Source organism: Lepus europaeus, chromosome 10, assembly GCF_033115175.1.
Source record: "Lepus europaeus isolate LE1 chromosome 10, mLepTim1.pri, whole genome shotgun sequence".
In the NCBI taxonomy this organism is placed as follows: domain Eukaryota; kingdom Metazoa; phylum Chordata; class Mammalia; order Lagomorpha; family Leporidae; genus Lepus; species Lepus europaeus.
In genome coordinates this window covers 1,277,591-1,302,955 of record NC_084836.1, presented here as the reverse complement: position 1 = coordinate 1,302,955, position 25,365 = coordinate 1,277,591, and the positions used below count along the sequence as shown (strand labels likewise).

Below are 25,365 nucleotides of genomic sequence, written 5' to 3'. Positions count from 1 at the left end.
GGGCGTGTCCTGGGAGGTGCTGAGTCAGTGTCACTGTGCGTGTCCTCCCGGAAGCCGCAGGGGCACCTGCAGTGTGTTTCTGACTCCGCCTTCCCCACGAGACCTCCCCTGGACCGGATGGAGCCGGGGGCCCTGGAGCAGCCGGCCGCGACTGGTGGAGGGAGGACCAGGGTGGTGCCTGCAAGGCACAGGTGCGGAGCCGTGCCAGCCCCTGCAGGCATGCACCTGGGGGTCTCGTGGGCAGCTGCGGCAGGATGCATATGGCCGGATCCAGCAGCCCAGGCCGGCAGCTGTCAGGGCGTCAGGGCCTGACGGCAGGGCGCGTGCGTGGGCAGCGGCCACGGCAGGTGCAGGCTTCACGTCCTGAGGACGCCCAGCGCTGAGGCTCCTCTCCGGTCGGACAGCGGCCGTGGGCTGTGGCGACTCCGAGCCAGAGGCGTCCTGGGGGAGGGGCAGTGGTGGTCAGCGCCCCGCGGCCGTCCTGTCCTGGCTGTCGCTGTCCCCTGAGCTGAGCTCGGCAGTGACCCTGTGGTGGGTGGCAGGGGAGGAGCGGGCCCGGCTGTGGCCGCCCTCCGCCTGGGCCCTGCTCTGCCGCCCCTGCGGCCTCTGACGAGGACCAGATGGAAGCCGGGGGGGGGGGGTCAGCACAAACAGCCGTGTTTCATGTTGAGCAGGGGAGGGGCACGTGGTGTGGCACGGAGGGGGGGGTGGCGCGTGCTGCCCAGGCCCACGTGGGGCGTCTGCTCGGTGCTCGTCAGGTCCTGTCCCGGGCACTGGGTGGCCAGGCCACTGCTCCCTGGCAGCCCTGAGCGGAGCCGCGTTCCCTCGAGCTGCCCCAGTGTGTCCTCCGTGTCCGTGGTCGGGGGTCCTGGACAGGCCGCGGCAGGTGTCTAACCTGAGCCATGGGCAGGAGTGACCCCTGTGGACGGCTCTTCAGCCTCTAAAGCACTCCACTCCCCATCCCCTTGGCCTGCGGGGCCACCCGGGTCCTTCTGGGGACATGGCCATGAGGCAGAGGCTGAGGGTCCAGGGACGAGGGCGGCTGGGCCACCGAGAGCTTCACAGCCAGGCCTCCTGAAGGGCCGAGCCTCGACTTCCTGGTCTGTGAAATGGGGCCGAGGGCGCCCCTGGCCTCACAGGCGGAGGCGGCGGGCAGCGTGGCCGGGAGGGAGACCCCCTGGGAGCTCCTCCCTCACCACCCGCAGCTGGCGGGCGTCTCAGCCAGGGCCAGGCTGAAGCCGTGAGCCTGGCCCTCCAGCGTGGTCTCCACGTGGGTGGCAGAGGCCCAGGTGTGCAGTCGTCACCAGTGCCGCCCAGGGTGTGCGTTAGCCGGAAGCTGGGGTCAGGAGCCAACGCCGGGCCTTGAGCCCGGACCCCTGATGTGGGGCCCCGGTGTCCTACGTGGCCACTGAACCCTGGGCCCTTCAGTACGGGTCAGGCAGGTGCTGCTCCCGAGAGCTTCACCCCGTGACCTGATCTGCCCAGGGCCCCACCTCATGACGCCGTCACCGTGGGAGTTCGGTTCCCACCCAAGAACCCGGGAGGAACGGGAACATTCAGAGCACGGCGCACGGGGCTCGGGTGTCTGGGTGTTTGGGTGGTTGGTGGAGGAAGGGTGGGTGGATGGGAGGATGAATGGGTGCGTGGGTGGGTGTGGGTGGCTGGGTGGGTGGGTGGGTGTGTGGACAGGTGGGCGGGTGGGTAGCTGGGTGAGTAGATGGTGGGTGGGTGGGTGGGTGGGTGGGTAGCTGGGTGGGTGGGTGGGTGTGTGGACAGGTGGGCGGGTGGGTAGCTGGGTGAGTAGATGGTGGGTGGGTGGGTGGGTGGGTGGGTGTGTGGACAGGTGGGCGGGTGGGTAGCTGGGTGAGTAGATGGTGGGTGGGTGGGTGGACGGATGGATGGGTGGGTGGGCGGGTGGGTAGCTGGTGGGTGGGATATGAATGGAGAGCGTGTAGAAGGTAGATGTGTTGCCGGAGACCCGTGAGATGAGTCCGTGTCGGTGTCCTGGTGTCCGTGACAGTGTGCAGGCCGACGCCCGTGAGGAGGGAAGACGCACAGCTGAGCTTGAGTCGGGCAGGGAGAAGCCTCCAGCCACGGGAGGGCTGCTGGGGGAGCCGGTGCTGAACCTCGCGACCCAGGGCGGTCGCCGTCCTCAGCACGTTGCTCCGAAGAGCGAGCGCCGTTTCTGCACGTTCGCTCTGCTAGAAGAGGGCAGCGTTCTTAATGGAGTTGCTTTGAACTTGATTTTGTCGAAACCTAAATCGAGTTTTTCATCAGCAGATGTCACAACGCGCCTCGCATCCTGTTCCGCTCCGTGGGTGCGCGCTGGCAGGGGCTGTGGGATGGAGCAGGTGCTCCTGCTTCTAGTCCCAGGCTCCCTCGGGCAGGTGGAGGATGGGTGCCCGGGTGTGTGCATGGGTGGGTGGGTGTGGGTGTGCGTGGGTGTGTGCATGGGTGTGTGTGTGTGGATGAGTGGATGGATAGGTGTGTGTGTGTGAATGGGTGAGTGTGTGTGTGTGTGCATGGGTGGGTGCGTGTGTGCGTGGATGGATGGGTGGGTGCGTGTATGGGTGGGTAAGTGGATGGGTGGGTGCATGTTTGCATGGGTGGGTAGGTGGATGCATGCGTGTATGGGTGGGTGTGTGTGTGGATTAGTGGGTGGATGTGTATATGAGTGGGTGCACGGATGGGTGGGTGTGTGTGTGCGTGGGTGGGTGCGTGTATGTGTGGATGGGTGTGTGTGTGTGCATGAATGGGTGAGTGTGTGTGCGCGTGGGTAAGTGGATGGGTGGGTACGTGTGTGCGTGTATGGGTGGGTGGGTGCTTGCGTGGATGGGTGGGTGACCCATGACGCTCTGAGTGCTGACGCGGCCTCGGCTTCCCCAGGGAGGCGGAGTCGGTGGCCTCAGCCGCTCCCCCTTAGGAAGGGACCAGCACTCACAGCAGGCCCACTCCTGGGATCGAGCCCCCTCACGTTCCCAGAGACCCCCAGCCCCCAGGAGCGCCCAGGGACCCCGATGGCCTCTCTGTCGAGGAGCCTGTGCCTCTGAGGGAGGGGCCCTGGCTGCCCCCCAGCTCCGTTCGCACAGAGCCCCGGGGCCGCTGGAGCGACAGGAGGCGCCCCCCCTCTCCACGGCTCCTGTGGCTCACAGAATTCCCCAGGAAAGATGATTGGAGTGTTGTTTTTTTCTCTCCACGGAGACGTCTTAATCCTAACGCAATAAAGGAACAGGTAGCTCCTGGCGACTGCGGGCGCCCTTCTTCCCTCTCCATCTAATTTGATTACCCGGCTTGGAGTGTTTGTGCCCCGTGCGGCGCGGGCGCCCATCGCCCGTCACGAGGGAGACTCTCGCGTCCTCGCCGCCGGTGGGGACAGCTCCAGGCAGCTAATGAATCACTGTAATCAGAGAGCCATCTTGAAAATTAATACATTCCACCGTGACTATTTAAAGAAAAAATAATTATCGAGACCGTTCTCGCTAAATTATGCTGTCCAGAAGTTGTGGAAAGAAAACGTCTCCTTCTGAGATGTGCTCTGGGCTCGGCAGATTTTTCTGCAATGATTAACACCGTGACGTGGCGCGGGAGAGAGCCTGCTGCCCTGCTGTCCCTGGGACCCTGGAGGGGAGCAGTCAGTCCTGTGGCCCCCGGCGGGGGAGGGGAGGCTGGGTGGCCCCAGGCAGCTGTCCGCCCCACACAGCCCGCGGCAGGCGGCCCCTCCCACACGGGGCTGGTGGTGGGCGGGCTGCTCAGGGTCACCTGCGGTCCCCCAGGTGCTCAGATGCCACGTTCCTGCTTCTGCCCCTGGGCTGGTGGCAGGGACGACAGGTGGCTGGGGCGTGGGCTCCCCGCTGGGGGGCTGGACGTGGCCCTTCCACCCCCTCCCCTTGGCCAGGGGTCCCTCTAGGCTGGGGTCCTACACAGAGCACACTGGGAATGGTCAGGCTGTGGAGTCCACGGTGACAGCAGGCAGCCATGGCTGATGGGCTCTGAGCCCGCAGACCCTGGCCACTCCCCCGCTCAGGTGCACCAGGGCCCGACTCCAGCCAGCCGCTCCCCACCTCGGGCCTCGGGGTCCCCACCCTGCTGGAGTGCAGACCCTGGGGGAGTGGGCTCCAGGCCTGCGTGGTGGCTGCGTGGTCCCCGGTCACCAGGAGGGTCCCCACATCCTCCTGACCTCTTCTCCCACCCGCAATGCCCACTTCCTCTTCCCTGTGGCGCGCTCATCTATCAAGCTTCGCCTCTTCCAGGAGGTCCTCCCGGGGGGCAGGACAGCTCCACAGACACCATTGACCACAGCACGGCTCCCGGGGACAGGCCTGCATCCCCTCGGGCAGGCAGCAGTGCAGCCACGTGAATGCCTGTGGCCTTGTCTGCTGGGGGCCGTAAGTTGCGGTCACGTACGTGGCCCAAGCCTTTGAGCCCCTGCCAGGCAGGTGCAGCAGAGAACCAGGGGCTCTGCAGCTTTTCAGCCCCGGGGCGTGAATGGCTGCGGCCCCCTCCGAACCCCTTCCCGTGGCTGCCAGTCATGGGCCGCCTGCCCACCCCCTTCCTCGGAGGGCGCGATGGACCTAGCACTGAGACCCAGGCTGGGGGACCCCATGTTTCTGGCATCTCTGGTGTTTGGGGGTCCCGTGTCTAAGGAAAGTGGGCTACAGGGAAGCCAGCCAGGGTGGTCCGATCTGGACCGTGGGCACGAGGCCAGCACAGGGGGTGGGGCGTGACTACCAGGGTGGCCGGGGCTGTGGGATCCTCAGTGGCGGGGTCAGAGGCAGTTTGGTGGACTTGGCGTTTAGAAGAGGGCTCGGTTGCAGGCTGACCCCAGGGCTGGAATTGTGGGCGCTGCACTCCCAAAGCCAGAAGCCAAAGGTGCAGCCGGGGCCCCTGGGGAGCTCACAGGTGCACCCAAGGGATTCCGGGAAAATAGGGCTGGACGATATGTTCATTTTGGTGCAAAAAAAATGTGAAACCCACACGTGGCTTCCCCACAGGTGCCTCAGGACCCGTGTGAGGTGTTGGCAATCTCCTGACGGGTCCAGAGCAGAAGCAGCCGGAGGGTGCGGGCCTCGGGCCACCTGGGGTCCTCACGTGACCTCAGGGTCCCTGGCCTCCCCGTGGTGCCTGTGCTGTGTGCAGCTGTCGTGGCCCCAGACCTCGCAGCCCTGGCCCAGCCCCCAGCTCTGCAGCAGGAAGCTGTCCACCGAGCTGTGTGGTCAGCCCCGAGCACGCTGGGAGGCCCCAAACTCTCTCCGTCTTCTGCTCACAGAAGCGGTGCTGGGTGTGGAGGGGCCGAGCCGTGGTGCGGGGTTAATCCCAGCCCCATGCAGCCTGGCGGGTGGAGCCGAGCCACGCAGGTGCTCTGAGCTGGTCCTCTAATTCCACCCCACCCAGGAACCTGCCCAAAGGTGGAAGGAGCAGGCGTATTTACAGCAGTAAAGCCGAAAGAGCAGGTGCCCCAAGCCTCCATCCTCACCACCCGCTGCCTCCCAGTGCAGCCGGGTGTGGAGGTGACCGGTGACCGCGCGGCCACTCCGGGCACTAAACGAGAACCCACGGGTGGGAGCATGAGTGCAACGGGGTGGGGAGCACCTGCAGCCAAGGCCAGTGTCCTGTCCCCAAGGGCCACACCCCTGGCCCAGCACTGGGACTGCGAGCCCTGGGGTCAGCCCCCTCGCCCTCCCCAGTCACGAGCAATCGGAGAGGGATGGCGGGGTCCCTGCCGCTCCCCAGCCCTGGGAGCTCAGGGTGGGGCCGTGGAGAGTGAGGTGCGCAGCACAGTCCCAGCCCTTGGCTGTGTTGGACACGGGGAGCCCAGGCCGCTCGTGGTGGCCTCGACTCGGGGCCCGGCATCTCTACCTGCCGCTGGGCGACCTCAGCCTCTCTGACCTCGTGTGACGTGAGCTGACGCTACCTTGGGAGTGATGGCGGGCGACACAGTGCATCTCAGGGCTACCAGCAGGCCAGCGAGCCTGCCCCGTGCGCCCCCACGTTCCTCATCGGATCGGGAGCGTGGGGCTCCGGGCCACAGCCCCCATTCCCTTTGCCTTTTTTTTTTTTTTTTTTTTTTTTACAGGCAGAATTAGACAGTGAGAGAGAGACAGAGAAAGGTCTTCCCTCCTTTGGTTCACCCCCCAGATGGCCGCCACGGCCGGCATGCTGTGCCAATCCGAAGCCAGAAGCCAGGTGCTTCCTCTTGGTCTCCCATGGGGTGCAGGGCCCAGGCACGTGGGTCATCCTCCACTGCCTTCCCGGGCCACAGCAGAGAGCTGGACTGGAAGAGGAGCAACCGGGACAGAATCCAGCGCCCAGACCGGGACTAGAACCCGGGGTGGCGGCGCCGCAGGCGGAGGATTAGCCTAGTGAGCCGTGGCGCTGGTCCCCTTTGCCCTTTCTTTAGGCCCCAGGCATCCACCCCTGGAGAAGGGCGCTCACCTGCAGGCCCAGAGGGGGGCCCAGCCACCGCCCCAGCCCAGAGGCCATCACAGGTTGCCAAGCGCTCCAGCAGCACCTGCTGCCTCCCCAGGGGCACGTTAGTGGGAAGCTGGAGTCTGAAGCCGGTGCCAGGCTCAAACCCAGAAGCTGGGCTGTGGGCGGCGGCGGGCGGTGTAACCGTGGCCTCAGCTCCCGCCCCGCAGTGAGCAGCTTCAGCGTGGGTGCTGTTCTGCCCGCGCCTGTGTGTGTGTGCGTGCGTGTTCTGTGTTCCCGTGTGTGTCTGGTCTCCCTGGACCACTGCACAGCGTGCCCCTTGTCCTCTGCCTCCGCAGGGCCTGGGAGGTTTGGGGGGCCCTGTCTGGGTTCAGGCGCTGCTCACCACCCCGTGTTTCTGATTACGCCAGGCGTGTGGCCAGGGAGAGCTCCCAGAATCCCCCGGGGTTCGTTTCCCCAGGCTGCTGAGCGAGGAGAGCAAACTGCGTGCCCATGGGAATGAAGAAACACTTTGTTCCGGGGGAAGCCAGCGGTGTGGGCGGCGTGGGCTCGGGCACCCAGCATGGCAGTGCCGTCCCCGGGACCTGCAGTCCCTTACTGCCCTGCCCCCGTGTCCAGGCCCAGCCAGCAGCCTGGCCGTGAACTCTGCCACCCCCAGCACCCAGCTAGCTCCTGGGACTCCTGCCTCGTCCAGGTCCTTGGGGGTGGGGCCTCGCTGGGCTGCCCGCCTCCTCCACTGAGATTGGCGGGAGCTCCCTGGTGCAGAAACAAGAAAGGATCTGCCAAAGGGAGTGGGCGGGGCTGGCTGCAGGCCACACTCAGTGCTGGCTCCCGGAACCCAGCTGTCCAGGGCCACCCGGGTCACTGGCTCGGCCACGCCTGCTGCTGTCCCGCGGTCCCTGCACGGTCAGCTGGCTCCTTGGCCCCTGGGGCTTCCCTGGGGCTGCTGAGCCACTCGAGCCAGGGTCTTCCGAGACCCTCAACCCTGCCGCCTGCTCGGGGCCCCTCATCTAGGGTGCAGTCGGGGCTGGGGCGGGCTGTCCCGCACCCCACACTGCAGCAAGCTGCTCATCCCTGTCAACCACCCCTCCCTGCCCCCGCCAGCACCCCCTCCTTCAAAGCCTCTTTGTCAGGAGGGCTGCTCCTGGCGTCCACCTCTGAGCCCGGGTCCTGGGGCACACAGGTGCAGGTTGAGGGTGCACAGGAAGGAAGTGGGGGGAGGGCCACTCCTGGCTGTCCACCTGAGCCAGGTCCTGGGGCACACAGGTGCAGTGTGGTGGTGCACAGGGAGGAAGTGGGGGGGCCACTCCTGGCCGTCCACCTGAGCCAGGTCCTGGGGCACACAGGTGCAGGTCGGGGTGCACAGGGCTGGCCTGTGCAGCCCCTGCTTCCTGATGGCAAAGGCCCTGGGGTGGAAACCATGCGCTCAGCTCATGGAGACAAGGGCTCCCCGTCCCTGCTGCGTTTGCTGGTTGTGCCCCAAGTGCCCGCAGCAGCCAGGGCTGGGCCAGGCTGAATCCAGGAGCCCAGAATTTCATCCTCGTCTCCCACGTGGTGGCGGGGACCCATGTGCTCCGGCTGCCCGCTGCTGCCTCCCGGGGGCAGGCATCCCCAGGGCGCCGCCCCTGCTGCACCACAGCACCTGGGCCTGCATTGGCACTCTGAGAAGCTGTGGGTCCCAGACAGGAACTGGAGCCTGGGCCTGCACTCGCACTCTGAGAAGCAGGTCTGAGAGCATCTTCCGGCCCATTCCTCCGCCCGCCCGTGCTGTGGGTCCCAGACAGGAACTGGGGCCTGGGGCTGCAAGAGCAGCTGTGCGGGGTGGGCAGGGTGCTGCAGCAGGCGCCTGGGGCGTGGGGTGAGCGAGCAAGGTGCCAGCTGGGGTGCACCCAGCAGGGCCTGGGAGGGCCGGGCGTGGACTGTAGCCCGGCTCACGCGAGGCACTGATGAGAACCTTACCTGTCACGGCCCAGGTAGCCTGAGCAGGTGAGCTGGCTGGCCTGAGCTGGGAGGGGGAGCTGAGGCCGGGGAGTGTGTGCCATGGGAACAAAGGAGCCTGCATACCCGGCACAGGCAAGGGATCGAGCCAGGCAGCTGCTGGTGGCAGTGGTGGTGATGGTGGTGGGGATGGTGACGGTGGTGATGGTGGTGATGATGGTGATGGTGACGGTGGTGGGGATGGTGATGGTGATGAAAGTGATGGCAGTGCTGGTGGTGGGGATGGTGATGGTGGGGATGGTGATGGTGGGGATGGTGACAGTGGTGGGGCTGGTGGTGGGGATGGTGACGGTGGCTCTGATGGTGGTGATGGTGGTGGTGATGGTGACAGTGGTGGGGATGGTGATGGTGGCTCTGGTGGTGGGGATAGTGGTGGTGATGGTGATGCAATGGTGGTGGTTATGATGAAGTGATGGTGGCAGTGGGGATGATGAAGGTCATGGCAGTGGTGGTGATGGGGTTTTCGGGAGGAGGGGTCACGTGCATGACCATGTACGCACACACACATACATGCACATGCGTGTCTGCCCCACACCCAGGCTGCAGGTGGGTGCCCGCCCACACTACACAGAGCACACCCACACTCACACTGGTTTTAAGTGGCTGTTGGACAGAGCAGGGTCCCAGAGCAGGCTGGGGGGAGGATCCCGGTGTCCTGGCGCTGCCCCCAGGAGGCAGTGTTGTCCCCAGGTGTGCTGGGGAGACTGGAAGGAGCAGTGCGGCTCTGCTCGGCCCCCGGTCCTGATGTCACCGTGGTCCCCATGAAATAAGGTCGGGGTGAAGGCGGGGTGCCCTCCAGCTTCCGGTGTCTGAAGTCGGATGGTGGGTGGACACTGGCAGGCGGGAGCCGGCACTGGGGACTGGGCTATGCGTCTGAGCCGAGGCACCTGGCGCCTGGCTCTGTGCTGAATCAGGACTTCCCTGAGGACTCCAGGGTCCCCGAAGCCTCTCAGGGCACCTGGAGCCGGGAGAGCGCCCCTTGCAGTGACGAAGCGCCCGATTCCCTGGATGAACACACCCCGGGCTCCAGTGTGAGGCTCCTCCCACCCCTGTGGCAAGGCCGAGCGTCCCCCAGGGTCTGGCTGAGGGAGCGGGGCAGTGGGATGCGCCCATGGCCCTGCTGGTGGAGGTCAGAGGTCAGAGGTCGTGTGCCCGGGGACCTGGCACTGCAGATGCTGCTTTTCTCACTCCCAAGTGGGCGCCCGGTGTCTGGGACCTGGGGCGACCGCCAGAGGAGGCCTGGACACAGCTCCGACCCCAGCTCGGGCCCTGCCGGGAGCCATGGCCGGTGCGGCACTCCTCGACGTGTGTGTCCCTCCTGGTTCTCCTGGCCACAGCTGCGGCAGGTGTAACACGCTGTGTGGATTCTGTCCATTCCTCTGTCCGCAGAGGGTGGACGTCGGGGAGGCCTCCTGGCCAGGCAGTGAAGCACGTGCGTGTGCGTGTGTGTGCCAGTGTGTTCATGTATGTGTGTGCGTGTGTGCGCGTTCATGTGTGCATGTGTGTGCGCACACGTACACACCTGTCCTCTGCCTCAGCACATGGCATGCCCCCGACTTCCCACATGTGCCTTGTCAGCCGCCATCCCCCACGCCCCTCTGGAAGCCGGGGCAGCGCCGGGGGAGGTTGTTCTCCACCCTGGGAGCCGTGGAGACATCGGGACGGAGGAGGGGCCTTCCCAGCCTGTGCCCGGCAGAACAGAGTTGAGAGGTGGGGGCATGAAAAGCCCCTTTGTGCCTGGGTTCCGCCCCTCGCGGTGCCCCCCCACTCCCGCAGGAAGTGCGCAGGGCTGGGCAAGGCAGACAAAGGCGGTGTGTGCTCCGTGCCGGCCCAGGGCCCCGGATGCTGCTGCCCAGCAAACCCAGCGCCAAATGCCAGGCAGACCCACAGAGTGGCCAGCCTGGGTGTGCCTAGGCGTGTACATAGGAGTGTGCACACGTGTTACATGGGAATGCATGTGTGTACATGGGACTGTGTGTGGGTGTGCACATGGGGTGTGCATGTGTGTGCATGGGAAAGCACGTGGGTGCACATGTGTGACCTGTGTGTGAGCGTGCAGGGGGCGGGCCGGCACCACAGATGTCGCAGGGGCAGGGCCCATGCCCCTCCTCCATCCTAAATCCTCTTCCCCTCCTGCCCCTGTGACTGAAGCGAGAGACCCCTCTCCCCCACCACAGCGCATTTGTAATCCGTCCAGGTCTCTCCCCTGGTGCTGCAAATGGGATTTCTGGGGCTGCGAGGTGTGTGTGTGTGTGCACATGTGTGCGTGCGTGTGTGTGTGCGTGTCTGTGGAATGGGGTTGAAGTCCGCATTTGCCAGAGTCCGGGAACATTCTCCACCATCCTTCACCACCACCAAAGCTGATGGCGGGGATGGCAGAACCCCCGCAGCCCCTCCTGGAAGGCTGGGGAGCCGCCCCTGGCAGGCTGCGCCTTGGCGAGGTTTCCAGCACCTTGGGCTGAATGAGGAGACCAGGGAGAGGCGGGGCTGGCGTTCCGGGGCGGCCTGGGGCTGGGGTGGGCTGGGGGAGTGCAGGGCTGACCCCGCTCCTCTCTCCTCTCCTCCCCTGCAGGCCTGGGGCGGGGTGGGCTGGGGGAGTGCAGGGCTGACCCCGCTCCTCTCCTCCCCTGCAGGCCTGGGGGGGTGGGCTGGGGGAGTGCAGGGCTGACGCCCGCTCCTCTCTCCTCTCCTCCCCTGCCTGCGTGGGGCGGGGTGGGCTGGGGGAGTGCAGGGCTGACCCCACTCCTCTCCTCCCCTGCAGGCCTGGGGCGGGGTGGGCTGGGGGAGTGCACGCTGACCCCGCTCCTCTCTCCTCTCCTCCCCTGCAGGCCTGGGGCGGGGTGGGCAGGGGAGTGCACACTGACCCCGCTCCTCTCTCCTCTCCTCCCCTGCAGGCCTGGGGTGGGGTGGGCTGGGGGAGTGCAGGCTGACGCCCGCTCCTCTCTCCTCTCCTCCCCTGCCTGCGTGGGGCGGGGTGGGCTGGGGGAGTGCAGGGCTGAAGCCTGCTCTCCTCTCCTCCCCTGCAGGCCTGGGGCGGGGTGGGCTGGGGGAGTGCACACTGACCCCGCTCCTCTCTCCTCTCCTCCCCTGCAGGCCTGGGGCGGGGTGGGCTGGGGGAGTGCACGCTGACCCCGCTCCTCTCTCCCGCAGCTCGGATCATCAAGACCAAGCAGTGGTGTGACATGCTCCCCTGCCTGGAGGGTGAGGGCTGCGACCTGCTCATCAACCGCTCCGGCTGGACGTGCACGCAGCCCGGCGGCCGCGTCAAGACGACCACGGTGCGTGCCCCTCCCTGCCCTGGGCGGGGGGCAGTGGGCGCTGTGAGGGGGCTCCCAGGCAGACAGGGCCCCGGCCGCTGCCTCCTCCCCGCCTCACCCTCTCCCCCATCACAGGGTCACACGGGGTGGACGCAGACCCCCAGGCACAGACCCCTGTGGGGGGCGGGTGTGGAGGAGGCGCCTCCTGCTGTGGCTGGGAGGCTTCTGAAGGGGGGTGGGGGTGACAGCGGGGTGGGGTGGGTGGGGGAGGGGAGGCTCTGCCTGCCCAGAAACCCCCTGCTACCCGGAAGCCCCTGGCACCCCTGGCCAGGGCACCTGCAGGGCAGGCTGTGGCTCCTCGTTCTGGAAGCCGCTGGGCCCCCCACCTGCACCCTCGCAGGCAGGAAGCTTGGGAGCAGAGTCCCCTGGGAGGTGAGTGTCTCATGGCGCAGCCTGGCCAGTGGGGGCCGCTCGCCCTGCGACAGTGCAGGCCGGAGGCTCCTGGTCCCCGCTGGCCAACTCTGGGCCTGCGTGGACGTGGCACAGGTGCCCACGCTTGGAGCTGGAGGTCACAGCATGGGACTGGGGGCTGGCCGGCCACATCCCTCAGTGTACCACCTGAAACCCTCGCTGGGGTCCTCACTGTCCACTGCGTGGTCATCCCCAGGACCCTTGCTGAGTCACTGCGCACCCCTCCCTGTGCGGTGGGGCTGGAGTGACCGCTCGTGGCTGACGTGGCCAGCGAAGCCGGGATGGCAGCTTTGAATCTGCTGCCTCGGCCCGACTCCCACGGTGGCCCCATGTGGCCCGAGGCCTTGTGCGCCCAGCTCAGGAGCCCGAGGGTCTGGCTCTGCCCGTCCGTGGCACCCCTGCTGTGGAAGCTCGGGCCTCAGCCCCAGGGGAAGTCCCCTGTTGCTCCCCAGAGGCAGGGCAGGGGTCCCTGGCCTGTGCGTCTCGGGGGCTCCACGGGTACCATTCCCAGGGGAGTCCCTGGCCCGCGTGCTCCATTCTCAAAGCTCTCCTCGAAGGTTGGCTGAGCTCTTGAAGCCAACGCCGCGGGACAGGAGCCGATGACCCCGGCTCCAGCAGGCAGCTCGGCGCTCCCGGCCCGGTCCTCGCGATTCGCTGTCAGTTGCTTCTCCTGCCTGAGCTGGGTTGAGATTGGCGGCCACGTCTGCTCATTCCGTCCCAGGGCCGGGTTCCCAAAGCACAGCCCGATTCCTGCCCCCACGCCCCAGCTGGGCCCCTCGCCGACGGCAGGAGCAGGCGCTGGGCCTAGGGGGCCCTGCAGCCCCTCCCTCACCGGGGCCCGCGGTGGAGGCTGGGACTGGATGCTGCCCGGCCGTGCTGACATGGGCGTTCACGCGAGTGCGGGTCGCCGCCCCATTAGTGGGTCGTGAAATGGACTGAGCGGCTCGGGCTCAGCACCTGGACAGAGGAAGGTGGGGGAGGAGGAGGTCCAGGGACAGTGTCACCTGCCCCCCGCGTCCCAGGGAACACAGGACGCTCACACACAGGACACGGGTGAGAGGCGTTGGAATCGGGGTGCTCTGAGCCAGTGGAGACCAGCTGTGCCTAGTGGGGCCGTGGGGAGAAGCTGCCCCAGGGGCTCCGTGGTGGGCTTTGTGGTGGGCACGTGGTCTGGGCGCTGCCTTCTGGGCTGGTGTCGGCCTGCCCTGGGCGAGCTGACCTGGCAGGCACTGCCCGAGGCCAGAGCGGCTGCCTCTCCCCGGCACCCCCACCCGGCTGCTCAGACCAGGGTCCCCTTGGGGAATTTCGGCACCAGAGACACACAGGTGGCCTCGTCCCAGTGCCCGGCTGGCCTTGTCCAGGCGTCGTGCAGGCCCGCACTTGTCTGTGTGTGACGTCAGACGTGAGTGGGTGGGAGGCGGCCCCAGGGAAGGCGCCCTCGCCGGAGGTGGGCTCTAGCCACCGGCTCGCATCATGTGGGGAATCTGACGGCCTGGTGGGGCCAGACCAGCCTGTGAGTGAGAGGCCAGGAAAACTGCCCGGGACCCTGCCGCAGAGCAGCCCTCAATGGAAAGAGCAAGGTGCCCATCTATGGCCCAAGTCCCCCCCAGCCCCCCAGTCCCTCCCAAATCCCCCCAAATCCTCCTAAGTCCCCCCAAGTCCTTCCCAAATCCCCCAAGTCTCCCCAGTCCCTTCCAAGTCTCCCTAAGTCCCCCCAAGTTCCCCCATAAGTGTCTCCCAAGTCCCCCCAGGTGCTCCCCCAGGGCCGTGAGCAGAGTGGGTCAGCCTCCCCCATCCCATCCCCGGCTCAGCGACTCCCACTGGCCCTGCCCGAGAACCCAGTGCAGGAGGTGGGGGTACACAGAGAGGCCGGGCGCACCGGGCTGGGAGCCCAGCACCTGGCTACCACGGCTCTGCCTCCTTCCTGGCTGTGGCTCTGAGGCCCCTGGCCTGGTTTGTAAACCACACGTGGTCGTGGTCACAGCTCAGCACTATGCAGGGTTCTGTGCCTTCCGCAGCTCCGGGCATCCGCGGGGGTCCTGGGAGGGGTGGCCGCAGGTGTGCTTGCTGTGTGAGGCCTGAGCTAGGGCACCCTGGGCCCCGAGGCCCTGCACCCCTGCAAGGAGGGCTCTTCGAGGAGCGGTGTGACCCCTCTTCTTGTGTGTCCGCGTTTACCTGTCGGCAGAGCTTGCAAAAACCCTGCCAGAACGCTTGGGACTTGAAATTGAAGAAGTCTCAGAAAACCGGAGAATAGGTGTTGTTTAAAAGAAATCAGAAATAGGGGGAAAAGATAATGAGTTTATCAATTCAGTAGAAAAGCATAAGAGGCAAAAACACAGGGGAACAATGCAGAAGAAATGACCAAGGGGACGCCTCCCGCGCGTGCCCGCGCTCGAGGTGGACGTCCCGGGAGACGGCTGCTGCCCCAAAGCCTCGGCAGGAAGCCCCAGCCGCTGCGGTGGGAAAAATCCTCCACCTCGGGAAAACAGGGTGGGGGTCGCAGGCCGGCTCCCGGCCCGCACAGGACCACCCAACGTGCGGGAGGGCCGACCCAGGGGTCCCAGGGGAGCCCGAAGGGAAGCGCTCAGGACTCTCCGTGGCTGGTGGGGGAGCCGGGGCCCCGGAAGGGGGCGGCGCGGGGGCCTCGGAGCCCGCTCAGGACTCGGGGGCTGAGAAGTTGACGATCGCCCAGGAAAACCAGGAGGAGCGAGGGCCCTGGACCCTGCATGGATGTGGCCGGGGGCTTCGGGCCGGACCCCACCTCACGTCAGCCTGGAGTCTGCACACAGGCCTGCCAGCACCTGTGTCTTGGCGAGTGGACAAGCCCCGGGAGGGGAGCTCGGCTGGGCCCCTCTGGCCACGGGTCAGCAGAGAGCATCCCCACACCAGACCCGCCCCACGGTGCCACACTGGGGCACGCCTAGCTGAAGCAGAGGGCTGCCCACCCTCCACCATCTGACTGTCGCCCTCCCTCCACCATCTGACCGTCGTGCCCCCCCCCCCCCAGGGCACATGATCCAAACACATGTTCCTGGCCAGGGCAGCCGTGTCCTGTGACCCGGAAGCCACAGCCTGCTCCCAACGTGGATTCGAGGACCCCAGGATGCACTGCCCAGCAGGGGCCTCCATCATCGTCCCCTCTGAGGTCCACTAAGGGAAAACCGATTCTGGGCCCCGGTGGGACAGCTGCCAGCCCCCTCCTCTCTCCTGAGGGGCTGCCCTGGAGGTGGCGTCCCCGTGGCTCCCAGGGCTGTCGCTGTGCCTGGGCCACGCACCCAGGAGCAGGGCAGGGAAGAGCAGGCTGTCCGTCCCCTGGCACTGTCCAGCCACGCTGCTTCCTCCTTCTGTGACATGTGAGTCTCCGAGTCCCAAAAAAGTCTGGACCAGCCCCCACCTGTCCCTGGGCATCCCCCGAGCTGGCCACGGGGGAAGCCCCTGCTGGGAGCGACGGAAGCAGGGGACAGCTGCAGGAGCAGGTGAGCCCGCAGCTCCGCCTCTGGCCGCCGGGCCACAGCGTGGAGGCTGCCATCCCACCCTGAGGAAAGGGCGCTGTGTGGAGAAGGCACCTGGGCTCAGAGGAGGCGGGGCGGCCTCCCCGGAGGAGCACCCTGGAACCCAGTGGGGAGAAAGGCCAGAGCGCCGCCCACCGGGCACTCGGAGCCCTGTGGGTCTGCTCTGCACCTGACGTTGCCCCGAGGTCGGAGCCACCTGGGGTTAGAAGGAGCCGGAGTGGGGACAGGTGCTCGGCCAGCATGGACCCAGTCTGCACCAGCTGGCCCTGAGCCCCACCTGCCCCCGGCCGTCCATAGGAGCAGCACCAGCTGACCCTGAGCCCCACCTGCCCCCGGCCGTCCACCACCACAGGAGCTGCTGATGGTCCATTTTGATGGATGCCGTCAACGAAGCAGGCACCACCTACGTCACAGCGAGGCCCCGGAGGCAGGGCCGTGCGTCCTTCCCTCGGCAGAAACAGCCCAGGGGGTCTGTCCGAGCCCGCGCTGTCTCCACGGCACCTGTCGCCCTTCTAGCCCCGGCTCCCCTCCGGCAGCTGCCCCCCGAATCACTTTAAATGTGCGCAGGACGAGCGGTGGGGACTTGGGGAAGGCAGCGGGCGGGGTGGAGTGCGTGGGTGTAGCAGGAACCCAGTGAGGCCAGCGTGGGTGGCCAGTGGTGTGGATGGCCACCGGAAGTGTATGTCAGACGGGTTCAGGGCCCGGGTCAGTGCCAGAGTGATGGAGGTGCCCCAGCTGCCCCCTGCAGGCGGCTTCTGCGTGCCGCAGGGGGATTGAGACGTGTTTGCCGTGGACGTGGGTTGGAGCTGCATCCTAAACACGAGACGGGAGCCTTTTGTGTCGCCGTTGAAATCTCTGAGTGTCAGTTCCCCGTGAAACCCCGGCCTCAGCTCCCTGGACAGCGCCTGCTGCCCCACTGCATCCACCCCGCACGTCTGTCCCTGGGGCGCCGTGGGAGGCCACACCTGCCTGAGCCTGCCCAGCCGTGAGTGCTGTCTGGGGCCGCTCCCAGGACAAGCCGTGCCTCCTGGCCAGAGCCGACAGGCCTGTTCGTCTCGGAGGGCGACGGCCCTGCTCCGCGCAGGGGACCGTGTGGGAGCCGGCCGGTGTCCCTGACCCTGGGTCTCCTTCGCGAGAGGAGGGGCTGACCGTCCAGGTTTTTGAGAAAACGTCCAGAATGCTCTGTGGGGACACAGACCCCAGCCTCCTCCAGGGACCCCTGGCCGTGGGCACTCGGCTCCCAGCTGTGTTGCTGTGGTCTGGTTTCTGGTGGCTGCGGCTCCTGTGGCGACAGAGTCCCCAGGGACAGGTGGGCAGGTGACGGATGAGGTTCCGGGGTGAGGACCTTGACTCAACACTGTCCCCTGCCTTCCTGTCCATGGAGCCTGGGACTTGCTACTCAGGCCCAGCCTTCCCCTCGGACCCAGAGCCGAGCCACGAGAGCTGTGGCAGAGGTATGGGCTCAGCCCCAGTGCAGGGGGAGAATGGGAGAGGCCCTCGCCTGGGGCACGAGGGGGCTGCGCCCCTTGGGCCCTGGGAGCCTCCAGTCTCCCTGGAAGCCTGAACCCCAGGACGCAAGGCCGCCTGCTGGGTGAGACGTCCCAGGAAGCCCCGCCAGCCTGGCACTGTGTGCGGGGGCCAAGTGGGAGACCAGGCTGTGGCCCCCACCACGCCTGGAGGCCGAGTCCATGCCCGCACTGCCCCGGCCTGCCTGAAACACATCCAGGCCACAAGGCAGCCGGAGCCGGGAGATGAGGAGCACCGTCCAGGAATCCGGGGCAGACGCAGCCCCGAGAGGAGCCGCGGCCACCACAGCGCCTCTGCCGGTTGGGACCAGAGGCACGGACGCCAAGAGGAGACCCACATCCAGGGCGCACAGGGAGGGCCACAGTGTCAGGAGCTGCGGGAAGTGGACGTGGTGGCCCAGGGCCTGCTGAGAACCAGGAGACCACGGGGCCGACGCTGCACCACAGCAGGTGAAGCTGCCGCCTGCAGTGCCGGCATCTCATGTGGGCGCCGGTTCAAGTCCCAGCTGCTCCACTTCTGATCCAGCTCCCTGCTGACGGCCTGGGAAAACAACAGAGGATGGCCCAAGTGCTTGGGCCCCTGGACCCGCGTGGGAGACCAGGAAGAAGCTCCTAACTCCTGGCTTCAGACTGGCCCAGCCCCGGCTGTTGCAGCCATTTGGCCGGGGCAGGGACGAGATCTGGCTGAAGTGTGGGCTGGACATGGCGCGGCAGCAGCTTCTCACCTACAGAACCGTGGGAGCCTGTGCGAAAGCCCCCGGGGGACACAGGAGGGCAGGAGCCCCAGCACCGACAGACACCCGGGGCCAGCGCCACAGGAGGACCTGGTGGACGCGGTCCTGTCCCGAGTCGCCCTTGGACCAAGGGGAAATCAGACAGCCCTGGAGGTGCAGGCCTTGAGGGCGTGAGGCTTGCTCAGGCCAGGCATAGAGGCAGGAAGGTCACGTGGGAGACGACGGATGGGCACTGCTGACCCCTGTCCAGGCCAGGAGCCGGGTGGCAGCATTCCTGTTGCCATGGTTACAGCACCGTTATCAATATTGCCATGTGAATCACGGGAAATAGTTATGTGATCACCTGGGCTTAACAGAGGCCGTGAGGAGAGGCGGGGTGGGGGGCAGTGTCCCTCACGTCTCTGCGTGGGACCCAAGGGACCAGGCAACAGAAGTCCCCGGGGAGAACCATCAGCAGTGCGTTTGGTAGACAGGCTCCCCCTGGAGGAAATGAGAACAGGTTTCACCCGCACTGCTGTGGGGAGGCAAGCCACGTGTGCCCGTGTGCGGGAAGGAGCTGTCACGTCGGGGACGACGCAGAGGCTGAAGAACCTGGGTTCAGAACAGGCACACGCGCACCTGCTCGTAGGACATGCGTGTCGGCTGCGAGGATAACACAGCGCCAACACGACAGTGGTGTTGGGACCACACGAAGTCGCGCACCGATTGACACATGGACCACAACCCCGAGTGCAGCCAGGGGGCCACGGCCGCACCCCTCCTGGGCTGAAGAGATTGGTGAACATAGCCTTACGCAGATCCAGTTACAAACAGTTCCTACCGGAAACCCACGCAACCCTCAGACCTGGGCTGAGGTCCAGGAGCCCTGGGTGAGAACCCAGGCGTGGAGGCTGCCGCGAACAAAGCCGCGAGGCCGTTTGCAGCTCCGTGCTGGAATTCAGCCTCCTCACGGGCTGCTTCCAAGTCGGTGTCATTTTGGAAATCTGCAAAAATACCCGAAAACCAAGGTCATGAATTAGCCTCGCTTAGAGACGGAATGCGCCAGCCTGTCTCTGGTGATGATACACTGTATTTATTTAAAGCTCTACCCAAAGCTGTAACCTTAGAAACCAGGACTTTCTTATAATTTGCTGATAAGAGTGACATGAAACTTATGGCTGTGTTCAAGCAAAGTCACGCGCTGGGGTGAGGCCGGTGCAGGGGGTGAGGCCGGTGCTGGGGTAAGGGGTCAGTGCAGGGGTGAGGTCAATGCTGGGATGAGGTCGGTGCAGGGGTGAAGTCATTGCTGGGGTGAGGTCAGTGCTGGGGGTGAGGCCGGTGCAGGGGGTGAGGCCGGTGCTGGGGTAAGGGGTCAGTGCAGGGGTGAGGTCAATGCTGGGATGAGGTCGGTGCTGGGGTGAGGGGTCATGGGCACAGGTGAGGTTGGTGCAGAGGTGAAGGAACTAAGGTGAGGGGTCAGTGCTGGGATGAGGTCGGTGCAGGGGTGAAGTCATTGCTGGGGTGAGGTCGGTGCTGGGGTGTGGGGTCGGTGCTGGGGTGTGGGGTTATGTGTAGGGCTGAAGTCATGTGCAGGGGTGAGGTCGGTGCTGGCGTGCGGGGCCCCGTGCATCTGATACTGGAGAGGGAGGAGAATCCCCCTGCATCTCAGGGCAGTGAGACCCTGATGCGGGCAGCAGGAAGAGGCCTCTGGGCGGCTCCCGGCTCCAGGCGCAGCAGGTGCTGTCGGCCATTGCTTGTCCAGCCAGGCGCCCTGGGCTCTGGGCAGGCAGCCGCGAGCTGGGGGCTGCAACAGCTGGGGCAGCCCCTGTCCCCGGGGCCCCGTCTCCTGCCCCATGTGAGGTGACCCCCGCAGTCCTGTCCCAGAGGGAGCCCGCCGCCCCCCCAAAGGTGAGCGTGGGGGATGGAGGTTCGTTTGGTATTTTGTGTGCCAGTGCGGTGGGCAGCCGAGCCAGGACGGCGCTGTTTAAAAAGTTTTCTGACAGCGACTGCAGGAAAAGGCGCTAGGCTAATGGCACCCCCGCTTGTGACAATAAAATAAAAAATAAAAATCACACGTGCAAAAGCCCCAGGCCTCAGGCTGACCCGGAGGGTGGAGTGGGGTTGCTGGGCGTCTGGCATCCCCCAATCCAGAACCAGCAGCACACCTCCAGCACAGGCCCCGCCCTTTCCGTGGGGGCGGAGTCAGGGCCTGTGGTCATCCCTGCACCAGGAGGGTTCAGCAGGTGCTTCTGCCGAAACGCTCACCCGACGGGATGTGCTGTGGGGTGGAGTGATCGTGGACACAGACGCTCGTGGTCTCCCTCGGGAGCAGGGCCATCCCGGCCCTCCACCTGTGCTTGTGGGGGAAGCTCTGAAGAAGGCAGCCGTGCCTGGCCCTGGCCACGGCCACAGAGGCATAAGTAGCTGCCACAGAAGCCGTGGCCCAGGTGCTGGCCTTGTGCAGCGACACGGACCCCAGCTGCCCAGAGCGGGAACCGGCAGGCACTCCCCGGGCTGTGCGGGCGGCCCAGGAGGAGTCAGCCCCAAGCAGAGCCGAGGCAGTGACCTGGCTGGAGTGAGTTCGCGATGCGAAAGAGGCAGGAGCTCCGTGAATAAGGGCGGGATTCTAGAAAGTTCCTGGCGACGGCTCCAGTGTGGGAGACCTGCGGTCAGGTCAGGCACGAAGCCTCCGCTGAGACGCGCAGACAGAGCAGGTGAACGGAGTCACATGTGGCTGGGCAGGTGGGGGAGCGCTTTGCCCCCTGGGAGTGCCTGTTTCAAAAACTCGCGCTCAGAGACCAGGAGCGTTCCGTCCAGTTCCCACGGAAGTTCTGGTGCCTCGCGGGACGGCCGTCCGTTCTGTCTCAGCGTAACTGCGTCTCAAGCGCCCAAGGCTTTGTCACAGATGCAGAACTGAAGCGGCAGGGGCCGTGGCCACGGGGACAGGGACGGGGCAGGGGAGGGGGTGCAGTGTCCCCCTGCCCGGCCCACACCTCAGCCCGTCTGTGCGCTGGGCGCGTGAGTTACTGGCTGTGACCACCTGCGGTGACGGTGGTAGAGTGGCCCAGCCCCGTGGCTGTGCAGGGTGCCACGGACTGAATGGGATGTGGTTGCCTCTCAGTGTGCCTGCTGCAGATGCCTCTGTGTGCAGTGAGGTCCGAGTGCCCCGAGCCTTCCGGGTGGCCACGTGGGACTCCCTGGTGACCGGCAGTGGCCACAGCTGCAAGCCAGCTTGGCGGCACAATGCACCCTTCTCCCCCACTGCACCGACTAGACCACGCAGATGTGAGCACACCACTCCCCATTGACCCTGTGTCCCTGGCGTGGACACCGGAAGTCAGGGTAGCCTGGGAAGTGACTGGAGCTTCGCCGCCCTGGGGCTCAGGCCCGTGGTGGGCTGGCAGAGCTGCCCGTCAGAGCCTCGCCCATGGACGAGAGAGGGGATGTGTCTGTGGATCCAGCCACATGCCACGGTCATCAGGGCCAGGAGCGGCTGCACACTGCTCCGGTCTGTGCTGGCCAAGCCACAGGAGCTTCAAGGAGGCATGGAGAGGACAAGCCACGAGGCAGGGGGCCGTGGCCAGCACTGCTCAGCTCTGCTGGCCACTTGGCCAGCCGGACCATTCCCTAAGCCAGGGAGCCCAGCCAGGGGCCCGCGGGTGAGGAGGGTGGTGCTGCTCAGGAGGTTGTGCTGGGGACCCTCGGGAAAGCCCAGGCAGGGGCTCCCAGTCCACGGCAGGAGCAGGGAGACCCCAGTGTCTGTGGGGCGTCCCCATGGAGGTCCAGCTGTCACTGGGAAGTGTGGCAGCCTTGGGTGCACAGCTCTGTGACCACGGCCTCCACGGACACACACAGCCACCCCAGCCACATCAGCATCTCCTGCAGCCCCAGGGGAGCCCCAGCCAGGAACCCCATGCGCATCCCAGCCAGGAGCTCCATGTATGCCCCAGGTGCACCCCAGCCAGGAGCCCAAGTGCGCCCCAGCCAGGAGCCCCAGGTACGCCCCAGCCAGGAGCCCCATGCGCATCCCAGCCGGGAGCCCCAGGTGCATCCACCCATAGGCACAGACCTGGGAGTGAGACAGGTTTTGTTAACCAGACCAGACAGTGGCTCTGCTTGCTTGGGGAGGCCATGCAGGAGATGCACACCCCGCTGCCCCGAGCACCTGTGACAAGGGCAGGTACAGGGATGTGGCCCTGGGGGCAGCCAGAGCCGGTCCTGACCGGCTTCACTCTGCAGGCCGAGGGGGGTCACCCTGGCAGGACTCCTGCCCCCGCCCCGAGAGCTGGGCGAGCAGCCCCCATGGGCGGAGAGCGCCATCTCCCTGCAGACCCGGCCCCTGCTGGTTCTTTCCCCATGAGTGGCACCTGCCGGCCGCCTGGCCTCTGAGCTGCTTCAGCCAGGGCCCAGCTACGCGTGGGCCGGTGCTCAGCCCAGGTCACAGACTCACACCAGCGCCCGCGCCCAGTGATGGGGGCTGTTCCCAGGGAAGGGGACGGCCCAGCCACTGCAGGTCTTTCAGGGCTGGGGGCTCAGGGGACAGGCGTTGCTTTGCTTGTGTGAGAGATACCAGAACTGTCAGTGCTCTCGCTGGTGCCCAGTGACCGGCAGCTGTAACCAGAGCACCTGGGGCTGTGTTGGATCTCGGAGCTGGACGCACACAGCAGGTGCTCAGAGCGTGTCACAGCCACAGGTGCACCCTGCCAGGGTGACCCCGGGGTATGGGGGGCACCTTCACTTCCTGCGGGGCCTCCCTGCCCCACCCCTGCCAGGCTGTAGTCTCTGCCTGCCTGTCCCCATGTGCTGGCCAGTGGTGCGTGTCCTCAGGGGGACTTGGGTCTCCAGGCAGAAGGTCTTCCTGGACAGAAGCTGGTGCCCAGCCCGCTCTGTGTCGGGTGATGGGACCTCAGGGCTCCGTCAGCTGGTCGAGCATCTGAGCTCGGAGCTGCATCCAGGGAACCGATGAGATCTGGACCGAGGCAGTGGGCAGCAGATGAGCCAGACCTGGCCTTGGCCCAGGCTGGCCAGGGAGCCAGGTGGCTGCGTCTCGGGGGCGGGGCTGCAGGATTCGGGGCCACGTTGGTCCTCCGCGGCGGTCGGGGTCTCCACTCAGGCCGTGCTGTCTGCGCTGCCCCTCGTGCTCTCATGGCCAGGTGTGAATTCTCAGCAGGTGCCGTGCACGGCTGCAGGGGTGGCTCTCCCGAGCGGGCATTCTCCGGGAAACGGGCAGGAGAGGCTAAGCAGGTGCACAGGCTGGAGTGACGTGTGGGTGACCTTTGAGAGGCGGACCCCTGGGGGACCACTGCTCTCCCTGTGTGCGTCCCAAACTCTAAACAGACCTTAGGCTGGGCTGTCACCGTCCCCTGGCTGTCGGGAACCAAGCCTCAGCGCCGGCCAGGGCGCAGCGTCCCCGGCTGCCCCCGCGGGCTGTGATGTCATTGCTGACTCAGCCACGCAGGCACGGGAGAGCGTCGGCTCCAGCCGCGTCTCAGATCTGTGCCTTGCTACAAGGTGGGAAGAAAACACGGCGTCGCTTTCAAAATATTTACCTCTGGAGCTGGAAATGTGGGTGGATTGGGGTTTTATGCCTTCCTGTGTTTTCCAATGTTTCATAAGAATCCAGTTTTGTAGGTAGAAGAAGAACCGATAATCCTTCCTTAACCCTTCGCGGGCCCGAGTGCTCCCGTTGGCCCTCGTGTGGATGTGGCTGGGCCGGGAGGGGACCCAGGACAGCCGGGCCATTCGGGGGGCTTCAAGGCACCATAGCGGGGCCCTGCAGTGGGGATGGGGTGTGTCTGTGGGGAGAGGGTCTTTGCAGGTGTGGCCAGGTCAGGGATTGCAACGGGAGCATCTGGACTTGGGGGGGTCCTCGGTCCAAGACAGGTGTCCTCTTGGGGACACAGAAGGTACAGCCACATGGGGGGGGGGGTAAAGGAGAGGGTGCGGGGATGAGACTCTAAGCCAGGAAGCGCCAGGCTCGGCCAGGAGCTCGGAGCTCGGGGCAGCCTGGCACAGGTTCTGCAGGAGCAACCAGCCAGGCCCAGAGCCCTGCTCCTGCTCCTGCCCCCAGAGCCAAGGGACAAGCCCGGGTGTGGTGCTTGGTTAGGGCCCAGGACACACAAGCCCCGGCTGCGGCAGCCCCGTGGGGAGCGGTGGCTCCCTCCTGTGGCGGGAACGGGACTTGCCTCTGAGCTAAAGGAGAGAAGGCCAGGCAGGCTTCCAGGGGGAGGCAGCACTGCCAGCCCAGTGTGGGGGCAGCTGGGCCACAGCGCTGTGGGCCTGGCCTGCCCAGGGCACAGGCACGCCCTCGGGACCTGGTCTCAGAGGTGGGGAGGCTGGGAGGGGCCTGCACTGGATGGGGGGCGTGAGGAGAGGAGGGGTGCCGAGTCAGCTCCCAAGCTGGGGAGTGGCCGAGGTATCTCGGCACCTGATCCACGCCCTCGCCTGCCCGGCTCCGGCCAGGACCAGGGTGTGCGTGAGGGGCCAGGGACGAGGAGGGGTCCGTGCCTGCCCAGTGGAGACGCACCCTCCTCCTGGCCCTTTTCCATCCGCAGTCGGTAGAATCCAAGCTGTGGAGCCCTGGACACAGGGGCTGACCTCTGTGAACCCAGGCCTGGCTGGGGCCCTGGCCGCTCCTGCTGGGTTGGGTGCTGTGGAACGAGGGTGTCCCAGGCCCGGGTCCCCCCCCCCCGGGAGTGGCAGAGCTGGGACTGCAGCCGAGGGCTGTGTGCACACAGCACCACACCAGACAGGGCAAACAGGTGGGCAGCAGGCATGGGGTGCAGTCTGGGGTGGAGCTTCAGGGACAGAGCCCGGGGGTCAGGAGCAGGGGACGCCCACCCCCTCGGCTGCGCCCGGTCGTGGCCGGGGCGGGGGTGGGGGTGCCACAGGAAGCTAAGGCTGTGTGCTCTCTGCTCCCCAGGTGTCCTGACAAACAGCCCCTACGGCCTCGGGAGCGGCCAGGGCGCCCAGGGGAGCCCGCGCCCGGCCCAGCCCAGCCCTGCAGCTGCGAGGACAGCCTCACCCAGGGGCACCGGGAGCTCCAGCCTGCGCTGCTGACCCCGGCCGGCGGCCTCGGACACACAGGTGGGGGCAGCGCAGGGCACCAGCAATACGAGTCGGTGGAGCCAGCGGCCCGGGGGCCCAGGAGGAGGAGCACGGAGCCCGGGGCTCGCCCAGGAGGAGGAGGAGGAGGACCAGGCCGGGCACCGGCTCAGGAGGGGAGCAGCACCCGGCCCAGCACCAGCCCCGGAGGAAGCCGCCGGCCGCAGCCAGGCCGCAGCGCCAGGGCCGCCCCGTGCTCCAGACTGTGAATCTTTTATTTTCTTATACTTACAGTATACTCGATAGACCAAAGAGCAGAAGCTGTGGGGACACGGACGCACCCTGCGGTCCGGCCCCAGTGTGGCGGGGGGCGCGGGCGGGGCGCAGACCCCGGGCCCCGCGAGGATGGCGGCGCGGC

At 66.5% G+C, this 25,365-nt stretch overlaps 1 protein-coding gene across 1 annotated transcript in view; it reads left to right on the top strand.

Annotated features, from left to right (window-relative positions):
* TAFA5 (TAFA chemokine like family member 5) overlaps positions 1-24,901 on the top strand; it is a 130,125-nt gene extending 105,224 nt beyond the window's left edge. Inside the window, exons 3-4 of the mRNA XM_062201911.1 lie at positions 11,575-11,702; positions 24,826-24,901. Of these exons, the coding sequence (XP_062057895.1) occupies positions 11,575-11,702; positions 24,826-24,834 (137 nt within the window). The 3' untranslated portion in view covers positions 24,835-24,901. The remainder of the gene's footprint in view (positions 1-11,574; positions 11,703-24,825) is intronic.
* The last annotated feature ends 464 nt before the right edge of the window (positions 24,902-25,365 follow it).